This window comes from Coffea arabica, chromosome 1e, assembly GCF_036785885.1.
Source record: "Coffea arabica cultivar ET-39 chromosome 1e, Coffea Arabica ET-39 HiFi, whole genome shotgun sequence".
Classification (NCBI taxonomy): Eukaryota; Viridiplantae; Streptophyta; class Magnoliopsida; order Gentianales; family Rubiaceae; genus Coffea; species Coffea arabica.
Window position 1 is genome coordinate 49,184,566 of NC_092311.1, and position 19,172 is coordinate 49,203,737.

Below are 19,172 nucleotides of genomic sequence, written 5' to 3' on the forward strand. Positions count from 1 at the left end.
GAAAGTTAGCTATTTTTTTTTTCTTTTGTGTATATTTGTTAAGTTAGAAAATACTGCTGCATTTTTCCTCACTTTCTTGCATGTTGTGTGCCGCAAAATTGCACAAGTTTGGAGGAAAAATGCAAGGGTTGCATATCTTGAACATACTAGCTTCTTTTATTTTTCTATTTTTCTTTTTACGAAGTTTTCCTCCCCATTTTTTTTCATGATATTTTCTTAGACTGCAACAGCAACACGGCACCATGTTCAGATCTCATGACTAAAGCCATCCAACAAAGAGATGCCACCGATGTGGTGGGGTCCAGCTTCCTGTTCGACTTGACCCTTGAGAACCAACCAACCAACCGTCAGCATTTCAACTGGAAAAAAAAAAAAAAAAATTCCAGAAACACCGACTACTACAATTTTTATACTCCACCTCAACGTGGTGAGGCCCACGGGAATTAAAGTGTTGCCAAAATATCTAAATGCCTTGCCAAAAATATCTTGCACCGGGTCAGGCTCAGGGCCACTCCAACTAATTGAAGAAAACATCTTCTTCAAAGAAATACGTGGTTCCTGCTCTTTCTTCTTTTCTTCTCATCAGAAAAGACCGAAGAAGAAAAATGGAGTGTTGCACGAGGCCGAACCGCAGCGATGTTCATGTGTCAAAGGAGGAAGAGGCAAAGCTGGAGGAGTCCACCAGAGATTACTTTGATGCTATGGCTCCAAAGCGCCATACCAAGCCTCAGCGCAGCGACTATTCTAAAACTTACACCGATTCTTGTTCTGATGATGTTATTCCTGAGCACGTTCGATTTCAACTTCTTGAAAATGATCCTCAGGTTACTTTCTTCATCATCAAAACCCACCTAGTAATCTATCTGTAATTTGATCTTATTACTTAGTTCTTGTAACTTGTTAAGACTTGTTCTCAAGAAGTTTTGAGCTAGTTTCTTTTTTCTGTCCTGTCCAATTGTTGCAGAAACTGGGGCGCACCAGTGGAAGCCAAGCAACTGAGGAGTTCGTTGAAACAGAGTATTATAAAGATCTCAACTGCATCGACAAGCAACATCACACGGTAGTAGCGTGATTTGATTCCATTGCATCTCTACATTATTTTGGTTACCTCAACTGGTCGAATAGTAACAAGATCAGAAACAAAAAAAGCCAGCATTCGAGTATATATATATATATAAAAAAAGATTTTCTTCTTTTCTTTCTTGATAGAAAAATTAGTGATGTTCCCCTAATCATCCAAATGAAACATGAATAATCCTCTGCTCTTGAAAATGAAATTGCAGACGGGAACTGGATTCATTGCTATAGAGAGCATGAAAGGCAAATCCTTCAGCTTAGAACCAGATTCTGCAACAGATTACCATGGCTCCTGCAAGGGAAATCCAGCGACTAATGAATGGATTCCAGCAGCTGCTGATGAGGTCGTAACTACTTTCATTTTGAATAAGCTTCTTTTAAACTATATCCATTTTCCGTTTGGTATTCCAGATAAGATGTCGTCTGATTTCACTTTCGTTGATTGCCGGTTTCAGGCTGGTTTCGTCTCCGACAAACCCAAGAGGAGTGACAACTGAAGGGGAATGATAGATCATTGAAGACCTGTTCCTGAACATGATCCTTTCGTTGGAGATATTTCTCATATTATGCTATTGTTGAATTCCTGACGAAATAAATGCAATCTTTCCAGTGATGGATGTTCTTGTGCTCCTGGTCGTCGATCCGCTTAATTTTCTTCACCATTTTATCATATACATATCAAAGCGATTAGTTAAGCTTGATAATTCTCAATAAGTTCATCCTAACAAGTAGATCACGAATACTAAAAAATCTCAAACTCTAACTAAAAAAATCAGCCAATTCATGGTGATGACTAGTGTACAACAAGAGTCCATTTACATGTATTGGTGATTGGCACAAATCAAGGCCTTTCGACTTCAACAAGGTCACAACCCTGTGACGTACAAGCTAGCAGCAAAGACAATGTCGCGCTTTATGGCATTCGAAGCAGTTTCCATTTTCTTGTAAAGGGCAGAATTACCCATGATCGCAGCAGCATTTTTAAATTCACGGCATGTCTCATCCAATCTAACTATGGTCCTGACTATCAAACCTTCAGGAACATCAGTGAGTTCACAAATATCAGCAAATGGAGTGCCCTGGCAAAAGAAAAGCAGATCACATTCAGAAGTTTCTGAGAGGAGATGCAAGAGACTAATTAACGAGAATGGTTTAAACAGGCATGTAAAGAAGAATTAGGGCAGAGTGCATGCCCCAACCCTCCCCTCCTTAAAAAAAAAGGAAGGGGGGGGGGGGAGAGAGAGAGAAACAGACATAGCCGACCTTTGCCCATTCGTAAACCACTTCAACGAGACCAAACTTGAGATTCTCCCGAGCATACTCTTCTGGATCGATCTGTATTTTGAAGCTTGCTTGAAGTTGACCTAGCCTTATTGCTGTATCGTACAATCTGGGTTCCAGGGAAATGAAATGAACATACAAGTCAAAGTAAAAATGAGACTAGAAAGTCTTTCTACTGGAGACAACTACATCAACAAGGTTACAGTAAGGTTTGGGAAAAAGCAAAACCAATACATATAATTATATAAATCAATTTAGACCCCAAATAACAAAAAAGAAAAAAAAGAAGAGGAAGACGATGATGAAGGGAAAGAATTGACATATCTTTCATTTCTACAACGCCTCAGCATTAGGCGGACCACAAATCTTAACAAGCAAAGTTCGAGAGCAAAAGGAAGAACATTTCAAGAAATAACCACCACAAATGAATTCCTGCAATTAGCAACTTGGCCGAACTTTGAAACTTTTTATACTGAGACATCAACTTATTTCAAGACATTAAGGCATGGTAGAAAGTCACAGTTTTTTTTTTTCATTGGCAGAATGTTAATTAACCAAAATCTTGTAATCCACCGGAAAAAAGTATTTCTGGAAAAGGGATGACAATTAGTATATGCAAATCTTAAGAAACCCCTTAACCATTCAGTAAAATCCTTGTTGACCAGATCATCAAACTCTAAGCATTTTACTTAAGGTCCCTAGTTCGACTATCACGCCCTCCTCTTTCGCATTTGTAAGCTTAGAGTCTCCCCTTGAACCAAAAAATAAAAATAAAAATAATAAAAGCAAAAATGCATTTTGAAACCATACAAGGGCAAAACCCCTGCACCAACTATAAGAACAAGTTCCTGAGAATACTCCAAGCTCATTTGATAAAAAATTACATGGAGACATTAAAAAGCTTTGGATACTATATTGTGCTAGTTTCTGCACAGATCCAAAGAACTCCGTTTTCTTCATAATCTACCCAAAATAGCATCCACTTAAAAAAAGAAATGAGATACTAGAAGTGTTACGAACAAATCCTGGTGGTGGTGGGTTGGCCCGGGGGAGGAGGATGAGAGTTTAAAATGTTACCTCTTACAAGCCAGAGAAAGCTTTGGTGTAAGAGAAGGTTCAGAGGTATTTTTCTGCTGAAAGACAAAGGCAGACATAATTGCCACAGCTTCTTCTGGTTCCAAGTCATCGAACTGATTCTCAAACAAGCACTCAGTGCATATTAATTCCTCCCCAGAATTCATTTCACAAGCAACACGGCCTTTTATTTGAACCACAAGGTCAGCATCTACACAACCGATTTCCTTCAAAACATCAATCTGCAAAGATATGCATTATTTGTAACAGGCTAATCCAATTCTAAGATCATGCATGCCAAATCCGCGTTTTGCAATGGAAAACATCACATACCCGACCCTGAAAATCAGGCATTTGCTGCAGTGCTTCATCTGACATTTCGAACTTCAAGGCATTGACTTCCTCTCTGTGCTGCTTCAATTCACGGGCTAACTTAATATGCTCCTCCAATTTGACACATCCGTGGCATTTATTTTGTGCCATCTTTTGCAACAAAATGTTCAATTTATGATAAGCTTTAACAACATCTAGGTCTTTCAGCTTCAGATCTGTTACACAATCCCATCAGATGCAAAGCTAGGGGAGAATAAGAGAGCCTAGAAAGAAAGCAGATTATTTTTAAAAAAATAAGAGCATAGCAAGATTGGTGCACATTTCTCAGATTTTTCACACTTGTTATGGATTTAAACATCAAATCTTCTAATTTCCAACTGAAAGAAGACAACACAAGTTAACGAGGCGATAAAAACTGATTCTATTTATCATCTGTGCCAGAATGGTAAATGCACATCAATTTCCACCCTCAGCACCCTAATGCTAACAACCAACAGATCATGAAAACCATAACTCACAGAGAGTAGATTTGAGGCCAATTAACTTCCTTCAACATACTTGCATATGAGTCAGCCTAAGTCTGAAGCTGGCAGAAGCCACTTTGTCAAAAGTGTCTAGCACTAAATTGCAAGATGACAATCTTATAAAACTAGCAGATACTCCAAGGCAACATACCTGTCCATTGTTCCAGGGGATTTACATGTCCTAATCATCTGTAGATGATGTGCATCACTGACAAAACAACTTAATTTTTTAAATACTCTTCAGTTCTATCAAGTACTAAACCAGTTACTGGTATTATACTACTCAAACCACTATTTAGCAACTGGAAGTGACCTACAGAATTTTCCTGGAGGAAACCAAATCCATTCATATGATAATCTTAGACTTGCAAAAGCATTCCCAGGCAGTCACGTGATGGTTATATGTTTTTTTTCCTTATAATTCTAGTTTGGGCAAACAAATATAATAGAGAATAACTATCTGTGAGGATTTATTATTGTCAACAAGAATGATATATCCACACCCCCCAGAAATAGCAGTTGCACGTAGATCTTGTACTCCACAAGCATTTTTCTTTCAATAACCAAACAGGTGAGACCAATGATAAATGACAACCAAAGTCCAATTAGAGGGTACTGGTGACCATAAGCTTAAACAGTTCACTTACAAACCTTTGACTGGATCTAGAGGTGGAGGGTACTTATTTCCATCAGATTTCAATAACAGCAGCTGCTGTACAGTATTCGAGTAGGCTCCAGCACTGACATCTTCCAGAAGTCGAACTTGATCAATCTTTATTTTGCAATTGCATATTGAAAGGAACTCTTTGTTATCAATTCCTCGAACTTCATAATTCATCCCAGCAGCAGTACCACGATGAGGTAATTTAATGTTGACAACACCTGAACCTCTCCGAGAAGTGACTGAAGAATAATAATCATCCTCCAGACCACGTTTTGACTTAGGTATCAATATCTGTAAACCAGCACCTTTATCATCCTTCAAGTTGCTACTATCTGATGGGTTTTGCAATGTCAAAGGCAATTCAGGCATCAGCACAAAAACTATGTACTGCTTATTGTTAGAAGAAGGTGCTTTCACAACAACGCCTAGCAAGTGATCCTGGGCCTGCCAGATGCCAATGGAATGGAAAAATGTCAGCAAATTTTGGAATGCTGCCACACTCATGTGATCCAACTAATGTTACCCCATGAGTTAAAGATCTATTAAACTCGGCCAAAAATCATTGTTCCATTAGAAAAAGCAAATGACCTGTATCTGTCTCATTATAGCTAAGCAACTTTAAGCCACTCATGAATAACAAATTTTGTCAAGGCAATCCGGAAAGACAACCAAAGATTTGACTAAAACCTGATTTCAAGCATCTATCAAAAAGGTGAAACAATCAAGTCCAAGAATCTAGTAACTACCAGTGATGAGGCATAAGTGGTCCTGGGCGTTGAGTCCTTAGGACTTGAAACTCATGCACGGCAACAGATTGAATAACATCCAAAAAAAAATTACCTTTCTAACAAGGAACTATGAAGACAATCAACAAATAGAAAGGAGGGAACAAAATTCTAAAGGATAACAGAGAAGGATACAAGTAGTAATTTTCACCACAGTGAAGGTAAGAACTAGGAATGTGAACTTACTGACTCTGATTTTACAACCACCACTCTTCCAGGACTAAGATAATGCTGGGAGCCAGGGGACTGCATGACTGCCTCCACTATCTTGGTGCTATGTGTGTCAGCTTCTGAGGACATCTCGTAGTACTCCTCTATTGCTGGTTCACCCTTTATGCATCTAAATGCAACACAGAAGTTTATTTAAACCCTATATAAAGTGGCACAAGTGATGCACTTGCAAGGAAGGTACACACATGTGATCATAGTCTTTAATTTGCTCACAACAGAAAGGGGGGGGGGGGTGGGGAGGATAGCATTAATAATGCATATATATGGTATTTACAACGAAAACTAAGATAGGCACAACCACATTATTTTCCTGGCAAGGGTTGGCAATGAAACAAATGCATGCAAAAGAATATCTAAATAGCCCTAGTTGCAAAATTTCTGCCATGAGACTCTTCGCTGTGTCCTTACTCAATAGTTTTTGTTTGCTGGGCAAGCTTTCGCATTAGAAGTTGCTGTTTCTCGGGAAGTTTTTTCTGAGCATGGAATTCAGCAAAACTTCTTTTTAGCATATCCTCCACCTGCAATTTTTTGAAACAGATAAGCAAATTTAACCTATAACCACTACTGAGAAATAAAGCCATCACCCAATATCCCAAACTACTAACCAAAAAGCTCAATCCATGTACCCAATAATGTACCATTCCAGAAAAAATCAAGCTGATGGACATAAAATGTTGGCTTTAGATGGAGGTCCATTTTAGAGCTAACAGTGAGATATTATCAACCTATCATGTAAAATTTGCCAACTGTTAAAGAATGTAACCTACATATCTCCTAGATCTTGATATTCTGCCAATGATGTACAGGACTGACCACAGCACAAACCAATTCTATTAACAGTGCCCTAACAATCTACTCATAAAAGAGAAACTTAAAATTTAGGCTAAAGCTAAAATTTCCCTGCAGTGTCATTTGGGCAATGGCTAAAATTTTCCTGGACATGTCATTCAGTTTGCATAAACTTTGAAGCTATTCGCTCAATTGTACAGGAATTAGAAGTTAAGCTCTGCTGCTGAGATAGTTGACTAGGAGGAAATCATGAACACAATTGGCCAATAATGGCAAAATATCACACAAGGGGAAAATATGAAAAGAAAATTTGCCAATTGAAAGTGTACTGGCTAACATTGCAATACTAGCGATTCCTATTTTCTATTATGACAGATCTTTATGTATTTGTATGTGTCAACAAGAAACTGGTTAAAGCAGCAACTTCAGTGAGGACACATCTATTACTAATAACCTTGATTAAGTAATATGTTATATACCTTCAGTTCTTCAACACGGAGGAGATGCAGGATCATGATATAGGTCAGTCGAAATTGAGATTCAAGCCTAGTTGGCCTACCAACTATCACAGGCTTTAGATCTCCCTCATCGGGGATTTCATCACGACACATGACAATAACTGTACCAGTCTCATCCAGTCCTCTCCTCCCAGCACGACCAGCCATCTGAGTATACTCTCCTGAGAGTAACTGTCTAAATTCCTTGCCATCAAACTTCCTTAAAGTATCAAACACCACCTGCCAAATAGGTAATGTACATGGTCAATGATCCACCAACAGGGTCAGTAAATGCACACACAGAGTGAAGTAAGAAGAGAGACTGTTTCACAAATCCATACTAATTGGAAGAGTAGTAGATCCTACAGATCGAATTCCTTAAGAATGAACTCCACCAAGGTAAGAAAAAGAGCGCCAAACTAAATCCGTATTTTAATGGCCATTGATTTGGTTACATCCCAAACTAATCAAACCACCCTCCTATCAAACCCACAGTTCAAATGTTGTGGATCCAAAATCCTTGTCATGGCACTGGGCAACAATCATTTATCACAAACAATCTTTAAAACAAATTAAACCTGGATTTGAGTTTGGATACATAGTTAGATTTAAGGGTAACATCAGCAATAAAAAATTACCACAATTTTTTAGGGAGCTACAGTAAGTGCGAGATTTACAGAACACAATTCAACAGAAAAAGCTTGGAAGTATTATGCAATTAGAAACCCACCATGTACTAACGCATAAGTAATTACCTTTGAAGCATGGGTGACAAATGAACAGAAAATTACAGAGTTGACTTAGAACCAATGCTTGGCTATGTTACCATGAATAACCTGCTACCAGACGTGTAATTTACTTCTATGGGAAGTGTGGAAGCAAATTCTCTAAAGCTATTGACTTACAGATCAAAACTGCTTCTCAAACAACAATAACATGCAAATAAAAACATGAACATCAGAAAGGTAGAAGTAAAGACAAGAACTATACAAACTTTAAGGGTCAATTAATGGTACAACAAACCAGCACACTTTAAAATGCAGTCAAATGAAAAATCTCAGGAAGATAAATGTAATTTTACCAATAGCAGGAATGGATGTTCACTTACTGTCCTTGCAGGGGCATTCACTCCCATTGCAAATGTCTCAGTTGAGAATAAAACCTGTGGAAAGAAAATAGTTTATCCAAATGACACCCCAACCCTGCCTGAGAAATAAACAGCGAGCAGTGACGCCAAAAACAACAATTTCATAATTAACCTAAACCACCATCAAAGATTTCAGCAATCTGTAAGCTTTCAAGAATTTCATCATCACTTGGGCATCATTCTGTTATTACGATCCCTCCCACCATACTGATAAGTAATCAAAGGTAAATGATTGTCCAAGAAGATTTCTTGTTCTACTTTTGCTCATCTACATCCTAATTTCACTCGAGGCAAAATGCTCCCAAGTTCATATCAATAACTACTTTATCTGGATTTTCAAATCTTTAAACATTTAAACAATAAAAGAATTGGAAATTTTGATAAATGTTTGACAATCCTTTTCTTTGTGCTTTGCACATATTAATAGTTCACAAACTAATCAATACTTCTTGCATTGTCTTCTCAATATGCAGCACTTCTTATTTCTTTTAACAGTTACCAAATAACTTCAAAAAATTATATTTTATATCTTCAAAATCGCCTAGAACCAATTTGTAGATCTTGATCTGTCAACCAATGTCTTTAGTATCCCTGCCAATTTTCTGGTAGGACACCAGTGTCCATAGTTGATCATCTAAGTTGGCCTAATTTCTGGGATCAAGCATTGAATAACATGCATGCAAGCAAACCACTGGTAAAGAAACTATGCTTCTACAAGTAAACTACTTACCTTGACCAAACCACGACAGAAAAGCATTTCAACTACTTCCTTGACAATTGGAAGCAGTCCAGCATGATGCACACCAATGCCCCGGTGAAGAAGGCTTTGAACTCTGACAATCTGTATCACTAAAAGAAGTTTTTGAACTCTGGAAAATCTGTTAATAACACGTTGGATATACAGGTAAAAGGTTTCCAATTATACAGCACCTGTGGTAGGTTCCTATCGGACCCCTTTAGCCGTGAAAATGCTTTATCACAGAAGATCCGAATCTCACTTTTCTCCGAACTAGTTGTAAGGTCAGTTGTGGTCATACTATCAGCTGATTTATCACACCGATTCTTTGAGAAACAAAACATAACCACCTGAGCAGATGAATTGAGGTAAAAAGAAAAAAAAAACTCAATTAGCAGTTATGCTCAAATTTAGCCTGACCACTACTGCAAACTATACAAGAGAAAAGTTGAATTTATTTGATCGCATGCATTTAAAATCAGCATGTGATAATGAGACTTTCTTACTGACTAGAAAAGAAATTATCTGGAATATTCTAATTAAAATTGATTCTTCTCTACTTGCACTATGTGACACCAACAGCATATAAGTTCCTTATAATCAAAGATATACTCCAAATTCTATATAAAATCCAAATATGCACACATACAGGTAACAAGGATTTCTTTGACAGCTTGTTAATCAGCGATAGCCACATTGTAGCCTCTGATCTCCTCAACCCTGTATTAGGGCCAAGGCCATTGTTCTGGTTTCCCCAGACAGCCCGAGAGTTCCCTAAGTTCTGGGATCCAGAATGCCTGGTCTGTTTTCCCTGATGAGAACTTTCATGCCTGTGAGCTCGAGCCCTATCATTGGATGGAGAAGACCCAGGATAAGATCCAGCTCCACCAGCAACAGCACTTGTGGTCTTCCTCTTACTAGCATCTTTGGCAGCTTTCAGTCCTTTAGGCACAAACTCTTCGTTTTCACAGACTTTGTAAAGCTCTCCAGAATAAAAGAGGTGGTGCTCCAAAGGGACAGGTCTCTTTGTTGTCCTGATAAACAAAAAAAGTCCCATACAGTAACTTGAGAAAACTCTAACTACCAAGTATCTCAATCTGCTAACCTAAGGGGAGCACAGGGAATGAGAAAATGAATTTAACAATGATCAAGTTTGTATCATGTGTGACCCATTAAAGAAGAGATGCTACTAACCCAGTCACACGAATTTGCTTTTTCTTTGTCCGACCAATCCAATCAGCAAACTCAATTGTATTTGGTACCTAGAAAGCACAATTCAATACATAGACCACATTGAAGTGTGAAGAGCAGAAAAAAGGTTCAAGGAACATTCTACAGAGATAAAAACATAAAATCTCTTCTGAGAGATCTCAGTTGACAAAACTAAGCACCACGCAATGCACAATACTTAACAGAGAAGATCAATTAAGGCTTCTCATTGGAAACTGAGTGTTGTCAAAGCAGTTTCCAGAAAGAGCATTTTTTCACATGCCAAGGAGAAGGCTATCTAAGGCCAAACCATCAGCAGAATTTGACATACGCTTGCCATTTTTCCATTGAAGGATCAAAGTCGACAAAAGTTTTAGAAGAAGTCTATAAAAGCTAAAGGTGGATCAAGAAGCAATCTTCCTATCTATCGTATATATTAAACAAAAATGAAAAATCCATGTGAATCACAAATAAATATTGAAGAAAATCAAGCAACCTCAAGGAAAAATGTACAGTAATTGTTACTTAAGCTTACAGTTTTTCCACATTTATTCACCCTGTCTTCTTCTTTTGATAGGGTAGGTAGGGTGGTATATAAGATAGCAGAACATTAAAATGTTTATGTATCATGTACCATATAAGCTATCTTTTAAAATTTCTATTTGTTCAAACATATAAACATTCACCTTTATTTGAAAATAACACAATCTACTTAGCACTTGTATAACTTCAGAAACAAAGGATAAAATCACAGGCCTCACCTAACCTTTCATACAACATGATAAGAGTACTGGCATCTAAGCTTTCCAGGTGCAAAAATAAGAGGTAAAGATACAAAAGTAACAAACCAGTACATTTCCGAACCAAAATTTCCTCCTCAAAAGAAGTTATCAAAAATAGGAGCTCAGTTGTTGATTATATTGAAGCATTTGGAAAATTTTTCTAGCTTCTTTATAATGAAAAGCTGGAGATGTCAATACTATTCAAGAATTTTATCTTCCTTAAGAGGCTATTTACTGCATATCTAGGTTCTTTCTGGATCTCCGGAAATATGGCTGCATTGCAGTTCAGCAGATAAATTTGCTTCCATGGTAACAGGATGAAACCTAAGCAATATTGATAGCAAGTAGCAAACTTTTGATTGACACCATAAACTATCAACAGATAACTTCCTTCTGCAAAATTGCAGAAAAATAAATTGAACATAGACCTATTGAACCCGCAATCTTAATCTTAATGCACACTCCAAAAGTGCCCTGAAACAAGGCATTTAAATGCACAATTATTATAGAATCTAGCCAATACCAGTTTGAAATTTCATTTTACAGGGTTAAGGAGAGGTGAGCTACCTGTACCTCAATAAAAACCATCATAAACAACAGCTCATTTATTTTATTGATCACAACATAGCCAGGCACTAACAGTTTGAAATTCCATCCACATGGCAATGGAGAGCTGAGATACTTGCACCTCAATAGAAACCATCATAAGCAAGACACCTCATTTTATGCATCATAAGCCACAGCTCACATATAAATCTTCACCTATTCAACTCTACTTATCTACCACGCACTTGAACCTACTTTATAACGTACAGTATGAACAGCTGACAATATATTGACACATTTGTGCAGCAAGTTGACAATTTTGCAAGTGATGAACACAATAACATTAGGGATAGAGTTAGAAAACTCGTTCTTTTCTATAAAATTGTGTGAAATTATTAAGTGCAAATCAAAATTGACACCAAGACATACCGTGGCTGAGAGCAGGACAAAGTTAATATGCCTGGGGAGCATGATAATAACTTCTTCCCAAACAACACCTCTTTCAACATCGTTCACATAATGAACTTCATCAAATATTACCTATCCTTCCATTTCAATAACAACAAAGAAATAAACAATTGTCAGGAGAATAACTCGAAAGGAAGTAAAGCTTACAACAGCAAAGGAACACAAATTGACAGAAGGGAAAAAACATCCGCCACATATACTTTTCACACAGTGTAGCGCTACAATGTTCTAGCAGTTTAGACTTACCCATTCTATGTCACGTATGATGTCAGCACCACGATAGAGCATTGATCTCAATATCTCTGTAGTCATGATAAGACAAGAGGCCTCTGGCCTCAAACTGACATCACCAGTGAGAAGACCCACATCAAATTTCCCACAAAAGTCCCTGTACTTTTGGTTACTGATGGTCTTGATGGGAGCAGTATATACAGCTCTCGTGCAATGCTGCAAAACATCAGCAAGTCAAGTTCTTCAACAGGAAAGCAGAGCACAAATTAGCATAAGGTGCTTTACAAATATCAGTCCCCATGATAGACAAGAAGCAGTCCTTGTAATAAGAATTAAGGGGTAACATAGCACAAGTTGCCAAAAACGTCATACTTTTGTTGCCAAAGCAAATGCATACTCTGCAACAACTGTCTTTCCAGCAGATGTGTGAGCTGCCACAAAAACAGAGTCTCCCCTTTCAAGATAATAGATGGCCTGTAATTGACACAGTTCAGAATCAAAACTACTTCTGCTGCAAAGAAACAGTCTTTCAAGAATTACACCGTTAACTGTGTTAGAAAACTTTTTGCTTAGTTAAGGAAAAAAAACCTCTTCTAGGAACTTGTTCCGAGAATGAGCTAGCTTACAAATAAGTTAATTAAAAATGAGACCAAGCTAGCCCTCCCAGTAGTTGTCCACAAAACAGAGTTTTATTCTTCAGTTAAAATGTTTATGTTCAGAAGAAAACAGATATCTATTCAAAAAAACTGCTTAAATAGTAAATACAGAAGAGGCTTTAACTCCTAATCTATGAATCCCAGTGTATTCAACCACAATAATTATAAAAGAAACGTGCATACAAAAGTAAAAATGAGTTATGCAAAAACTATTACCTCCTTTTGGAATGGATCCAATTCGAACGGAAAATTAAGTGCCATGTCAGGAACAAGTTCATGAAACTGTTCCACTATCTTTCCACTGGCTCCACTGACAACCCATGCCTGCAAGTATTTTATTCAACAATTTTGTCAAAGAAAAGAATAGTTTCAATTGTTCGACATTTACATATCTTTTCATTTTTTACTTGAGCAATGCACCAGCAACCACACCAGGTAGGACTTCACCAAGAACATTACAGGCGATGCTTTCATATTTACAAAGTTCACATAAGAAAAATAAGCAGTTCAACGCCACTCTGATAAATCTCTACCTTTTTTGGCTGTTCAATGCTACCATCTTGATCTCCATTGAGGATTGTAGTTGTTGCTTGTAATTCAGCAGACAATACCTCATCCAAAACAGATGATTCAATCTTTGCAATATTACTGGCCACTGAAGAATTATCTACATTAGTTTCTGACTCTGATTCAACAGAGCCTAATTCTTTTGTTTCTACTTGGACCTTTGATGTGTCACCTACATACGGTATCACAAGCATCTCTGTGTGAGAGAGAGAATGAAAGACTAAGAACCAAAGTGAGGAGAGAGGGGGGGGGCAGAAGAGCAAATAACAAGCTCAAAATTATGATCTTCAGTTCTAAAGCTTAAATTGGTGTTCACATAAAGAGGAGGTCAGCATTCATATTTCCACTCAATCAATGTCAAACAGAAGTTTAGTAGTCACATGAACAAATATACGCCCTAGAAATGCTTTAATCAATATTTCCACATTGATGGTCAGATAACATGACTAAATTGGCCACCAGATTGATGCAAAACTTTTTTCGAGATTAAAAGACACAGCGTAAAGGCTTCCAATTTTTAGGGATCACTTTGGAACCACAATGTATAGAGGTTTACCTGAGCAAAACGCATCAATAAAGAAGTTGGAAAGACTACTGATCAAGTTTAAGAATATAATGCTGAATTAAGTCCAAAGCTGTATACTAAATTCACAAAGGGTGGATATAGTTGGTATTTTCTTAAATATTTCAGATTCTATAAACTTATTGAGGACAAGACAGAAACTTTTCTTCAGAGCTTCAGATTTTATAGATGCTCCAGATATCTAAGGTCAGAGTAGGACATGTCTCTTTTTTAACAGGTAAAGTGAAGCAAGGTAATGCCCAGTAGCTTGAGTGTTCAATAACAAGATCTTTTCCAAGAAATTGCACTTCAAAAACAGGACCAAATTAGAACCAGAACATTGACTTGTGGAATACTGACCATCTGCAGCATAACCTAACACATCCTCTTCCCAAGCTTTTCTAAACAAGTCATCAAACTGCAAAGACAAATCATTCTGCAGATAACACGGAAAGAAGATAATTTAACAAGAAAGAAAATGAAGTAGAAACAATTATCATTTAGGTTCAACAAGTCATGCAACCCCAAGCATGCATGCCTAAAGAATCACAGGCTCAACACCATAACGTATGCAATTCAAACAAAAAACTGACCAATTTCACATCTTGCACGGGCTTAACATCACTCTGATCCACAAAAACGTTCCATGAACTTGAGTGTGCCTTGATATATTAAATATACAAAGAAGACATGGCATTAGAATTAATGAAATAGCTATAGAGAATAAAACTTGCAACTTGAAGCAGAAGCTTTCCAATATCTAAACAAATCAACCCTCATTACCCTGAGATCACCTAGATCCAGACCATCCTTAAAGCTCGGCGCAATAGATTGTGCAGGACCTCCATTAAGTACCTCCCATACCCATTCACCATTGACAGCACCATCAGGAAGGATCCTCCCCAAAGAATGAGAATCCTCCAAACCACCTGGACGAAAAGGATGGCTGCTGAGGCTTCCTTTTACATAATCTTTTGCAGGTCCAACAATACGAGGCAATACACCAGAATCCTCAGCTCCTGCTGTAAGTTCTGCTATATCTACCTGCAACATAATCACAACTCAACTCCAAAACAAAGAAACATTTAGCAGCTATAATGCAACACTCAAAGAATTGGAAACTTTGAGGTCTGCTTAGGACTCGCAAATTTCCATTGAACCAAGTGAGGACTAGTTCTCAGTAACATTGTTGAATGGGATAGCAAGCTACTACTTAAAGGTGATCTACAATCAAAGGAGAAGAAGGAAGCAGAAACTTGAATACCTGTTCTGATCTAGGCTCCCATATATCATGCCCAGAACTTCTTTTTGTACGTCTAAAAGGTAATTCCCATGTTGGAATAACTATAGACCGAGGCAAAGAAGGCTCCAATGGAATTTTAGCTCTGTCGAACCAATCAAATTCCCATTGCTTTCCAGATTTTTCTGCAGAAAACTCGTCAGGATCCAACCTTGGGAGTAGATGCGTTTCCTTTATATATTCTTTTATTGATTCTGGCGTTTCCCGTGGAAATGCAGGGGGCTGAGATAAAAGAGATTGGTTTGAATGTTCCAGAATTACTAATATACAAATCCACCTCCCCCCCACCCCCCCCCCCCAAAAAAAACGCCGGCCAAGAAAAGAAAACCTTATAAATTGCAAGTCTAATAAGGATCATAATGGCTTTGTTAAGGAAAAAAAGCAGGAACCAACAGCTTAAATATATCCTCTCTAAAAGAACAACGATTTGACCAACCTGGGACCCTGAATAATCAGTATAAGACCACTTAGAATTTATTCTTATGCATCATAATATTTCCAACTCCTACATTTCTGTAAAATACTTTCCTTTTTTGTGGGGGAAATACATTTGTTCTTAATTACAACTGAACCATTTCCTTAGTAAAAGGCAATTATAGATCACAAAATGCAATTGAGAAGTATATATACTTAGCAACTTCCTGACAGTTGATAAAGGAAGGCCATGTAATCAAGGGGGATGCTGCATTTGAATGGTTGTTTAGCAGGATTATACGGAATATCGATGTCAAACTACAAATTCACAAACCATGCATTTTATAATCCACTTCGTGGATGAAAATACTCAAAGTGGTATGTTGGTTCCATAACTCTTTATACTGCCTCTGTCCCAAAAAGTTTGTCTCATATAACAGGTGTTTTTCTCAAAATTTTGCACAAAGTGATGTATTAGCTTTGCTTCTACTTCTGCTTTCCTCCTTGTCAACAGTCTTTACTTATGAGTTAGCTTTGAGATCTCTAGCAAATACCAATTCACTAGTAGCGGAATAGGTACACAAGCATGGGTCCAACAATCAATTTTGCTTTCAAGCATCCCTTTAACATTAATGAGTGTGCATGCTGGCCCGATCCCAATTCACTTCAAACTTCCTTGTTACCAAAAACACTAACTACTCTAGCAAACACTACCACTAAATTTACCACAAAAGCTGCTAACCTTCTATCTTTATGAGATACTGCTTTTGCAATTTTCAACAATATACTCTAAAAGCCTTCCAGTAATAAGCCCCGACATACTGTTGTCTTTTTTTTTGTTGTGTGTGTGTGTGTGTGTGTGGGGGGGGGGGGGGGGTGGTGTGGTTTCCTAGGTAAATTACCAATTGACTAGCCCGTGGGGATATAATTTCCAAAATGCGACAACTATATCACTAACCAATGCCCAACTAAATGTATAATATAATTGTCCTAAATAATTTGGCTTGGTTCTGGGCTCAACTACAAGTAGTCATATAGTTCCATGAATTAACATAAACCCTAGTTAACGAATTCACATACCATGACCAAAATTTCGAAGCTAAAAAATCACGAAACTAAAATTATTAGCTAAGAGTGGGTCTAACCTAATTACAGTTAGTTATTGTTCAGTATATGAGAAGAGTAGTTGTCAGCAGAAGCATTACGAGTATGAAATCAGGGAGTGAACTGAGAGGAGTGGACCGTTGAACCGGAGGAAGAGGCTCTATTGTGAGATGACCGCTGTGGCCGGTGAATCCAACCCGGAAAGCCATCTCTTGTCCTGCCTCGATTCGGTCCATTTTGCTTCAAAAAGTGAACTTGCGCCAACTTCTTTTGCTTTCCTGCTTGCTTGCTTTGTGCCGTGCGATTGCTCACTTCATATTCCTTCCTGGCTTCCTCCACTGGAGCGGTTTGTAGCGTTATTGTTTTGTTTTGGGTTTCGCGGTTTCAGCAGGAGAAATATATAACTGCATGTGTTCCCCAAAGTGGAAGTCCCTGGCTCGGTTGCACCTTTGTAACAGTACACGCGTTAGTCGTTCATTAATTCATGGGTAAATTGCTTATTATCACCTGTGATTTTACATAATGTCAAATGACTCCCTTGAGGTTTTCAAATAGACACAAAACTTTTCGATCATGTAAAATGAAAAAGGAACGGAATGCACAACAGTTATGCATTTATACCAAACGCACTTTAAAAGCACGTATGATAAAATCTTAATATTCATGCAACCTTCTTATAATTTGTATAAATATCCAATTTATAAACTATCAATTGATTTAGTATTTAAGTAACGACGTTATTAATATTTCAAATAATGACGTTACATAAGCTGTTTTTCTTCAAGCTTTCCCCGTACATAAATTTATAGAGAGTGAAGTAGGCATTTTGAAATGTTAAGAGGGGTCATATGATAATAGATGAAATCATATATAATTTATCCTTAATTCATTTAAATTAAATCGCGTCCAACCTAACATGTGAATGTATATATTTAATAATCAATATAACTAACGCCAAAACATGTGAATGTTCATAATAATGAAATATAACTAATGCCAAAGACACCCATGATGTGGGTACAATTAAGAAATGTTTCCTTTTGAATTAATTTTACATAAAATTTTCATTAACAAAGCAAACTGTAGATTTTAACTTTTTTTCCCATCAAAAAATGGTTATTATGGTGATTACAATATTTAGAGACAGTTAGACAATGGTTAAAAATAATTACACACATAATTATCTTATCAATTTATGTTTAAATGGTAAAGTAATAAGTCACTTTAATAAGGATAAAGTTAAAAGTATATAAAGTCACAAATTGTATTTATGCACCATTTCTACTTAACTTTATTTTTCTTAAATATTAATACATGAACTCCGTCCACTCGTTTGATAATAGACTTTGAAGGATATTTGCTAAAAGGAAAAAGGTACGTACACGAGTTAAGAAAATAACATAGCTATGTTTGGATGGTAAATTTTTTTCAAAAAAAATTTTCGTTTGCATCATAAACATATTTCATAATCTGCCTTTTATATTTTCAATTCCCTTTTTATTTCACATACATCACATCACAAAAAGTATTACGGTAATTATTTCAAATAATTATTTAAAATAATACTCTATCCAACCATTTATATTCCTGTTTTCCTTACCATAATGATAAGAAATAAAAGTATGAAGTTCGTTGCTTAACTGATGGGTATTGAATGAATGATTCTACACTGAATCTACTGACAAGCAACAATATTCATGTTTACTGTCCCTCACAACTTGACAATAATTATGCTTATTATCCCTCAATATACAAATTCATTAATTGGCTTTATACTATTACGTCTATTCACCGTTATGTTAAAGAGTAAAGATGAATTGACTAATTAGCTAAATTTCAGCAAATAATGTAAATCATATTTTATAATTTCCTACGGTATACCCACTGGCCAAAAGTAAAATGACTTATAATCAATAAAAAAGCGTCATATTATCAAATAACTACATATGACAGTACTATAATGATTATCGAATCCGCGAACTTTTGATAATTATTAATTTTCTCTTTTCTAATTAGTTTGTATATTTTTCAAAATTGTCTACACAATTATTATTATTATTATTATTTTTTGCAGGTAAAGAATTTTATGTTTTAAGCTGTCATTTCATGACCTATTTGGTCTTGAGGATCTTAACATCAATCGGCATCTGGAAGTCGACCCTTTTGTCTTTGGACTGGACAGATTGGGCCGTGGA

At 36.9% G+C, this 19,172-nt stretch overlaps 2 protein-coding genes across 6 annotated transcripts; one reads left to right on the forward strand and one right to left on the reverse strand.

Annotated features, from left to right (window-relative positions):
• The first annotated feature begins 423 nt into the window (after window positions 1-423).
• LOC113710512 (uncharacterized) lies at window positions 424-1,690 on the forward strand. Its single transcript, XM_027233564.2, has 4 exons — window positions 424-824; window positions 965-1,060; window positions 1,284-1,421; window positions 1,533-1,690. Exons 1-4 carry the CDS (start codon window positions 606-608, stop codon window positions 1,572-1,574), a joined length of 495 nt encoding a protein of 164 aa, XP_027089365.1. The 5' UTR covers window positions 424-605; the 3' UTR covers window positions 1,575-1,690.
• A 24-nt stretch (window positions 1,691-1,714) lies between these two features.
• Window positions 1,715-17,396, reverse strand: LOC113710502 (DExH-box ATP-dependent RNA helicase DExH11-like). Of its 5 annotated transcripts, none has more exons than XM_072060539.1 (23): window positions 17,079-17,396; window positions 15,424-15,681; window positions 14,943-15,203; window positions 14,753-14,821; window positions 14,520-14,595; window positions 13,564-13,769; window positions 13,247-13,354; window positions 12,747-12,848; window positions 12,390-12,590; window positions 12,105-12,215; window positions 10,333-10,400; window positions 9,788-10,172; window positions 9,333-9,488; window positions 9,133-9,243; window positions 8,337-8,417; window positions 7,238-7,495; window positions 6,378-6,487; window positions 5,925-6,078; window positions 4,941-5,397; window positions 3,766-3,980; window positions 3,436-3,674; window positions 2,341-2,467; window positions 1,715-2,156 (listed from the first exon to the last, which is right to left on the reverse strand). In XM_072060539.1, exons 1-23 carry the CDS (start codon window positions 17,211-17,213, stop codon window positions 1,944-1,946), a joined length of 4,101 nt encoding a protein of 1,366 aa, XP_071916640.1. In that variant the 5' UTR covers window positions 17,214-17,396; the 3' UTR covers window positions 1,715-1,943. The 5 variants fall into 5 exon arrangements, with proteins under 5 accessions (XP_071916640.1, XP_071916642.1, XP_071916641.1 ...); XM_072060541.1 differs by having other exon boundaries at window positions 8,364-8,417; window positions 17,079-17,395; XM_072060540.1 differs by having other exon boundaries at window positions 14,520-14,577; window positions 17,079-17,358.
• Between the last annotated feature and the right edge of the window lie 1,776 nt (window positions 17,397-19,172).

Excerpts from the sequence above, each read along its gene's own strand:
- LOC113710502 (XM_072060539.1), bottom strand. The coding sequence starts at position 17,213 with ATGGACCGAATCGAGGCAGGACAAGAGATGGCTTTCCGGGTTGGATTC. Across the intron at positions 13,355-13,563 it reads GCATTGAACAGCCAAAAAAG|GCATGGGTTGTCAGTGGAGC; the intron begins GTAGAGATTTAT and ends AAATACTTGCAG. Across the intron at positions 8,418-9,132 it reads TCTGTCGTGGTTTGGTCAAG|GTTTTATTCTCAACTGAGAC; the intron begins GTAAGTAGTTTA and ends TTCTTTCCACAG.
- LOC113710512 (XM_027233564.2), top strand. The coding sequence starts at position 606 with ATGGAGTGTTGCACGAGGCCGAACCGCAGCGATGTTCATGTGTCAAAG. Across the intron at positions 1,061-1,283 it reads TCGACAAGCAACATCACACG|ACGGGAACTGGATTCATTGC; the intron begins GTAGTAGCGTGA and ends ATGAAATTGCAG. Across the intron at positions 1,422-1,532 it reads TTCCAGCAGCTGCTGATGAG|GCTGGTTTCGTCTCCGACAA; the intron begins GTCGTAACTACT and ends TGCCGGTTTCAG.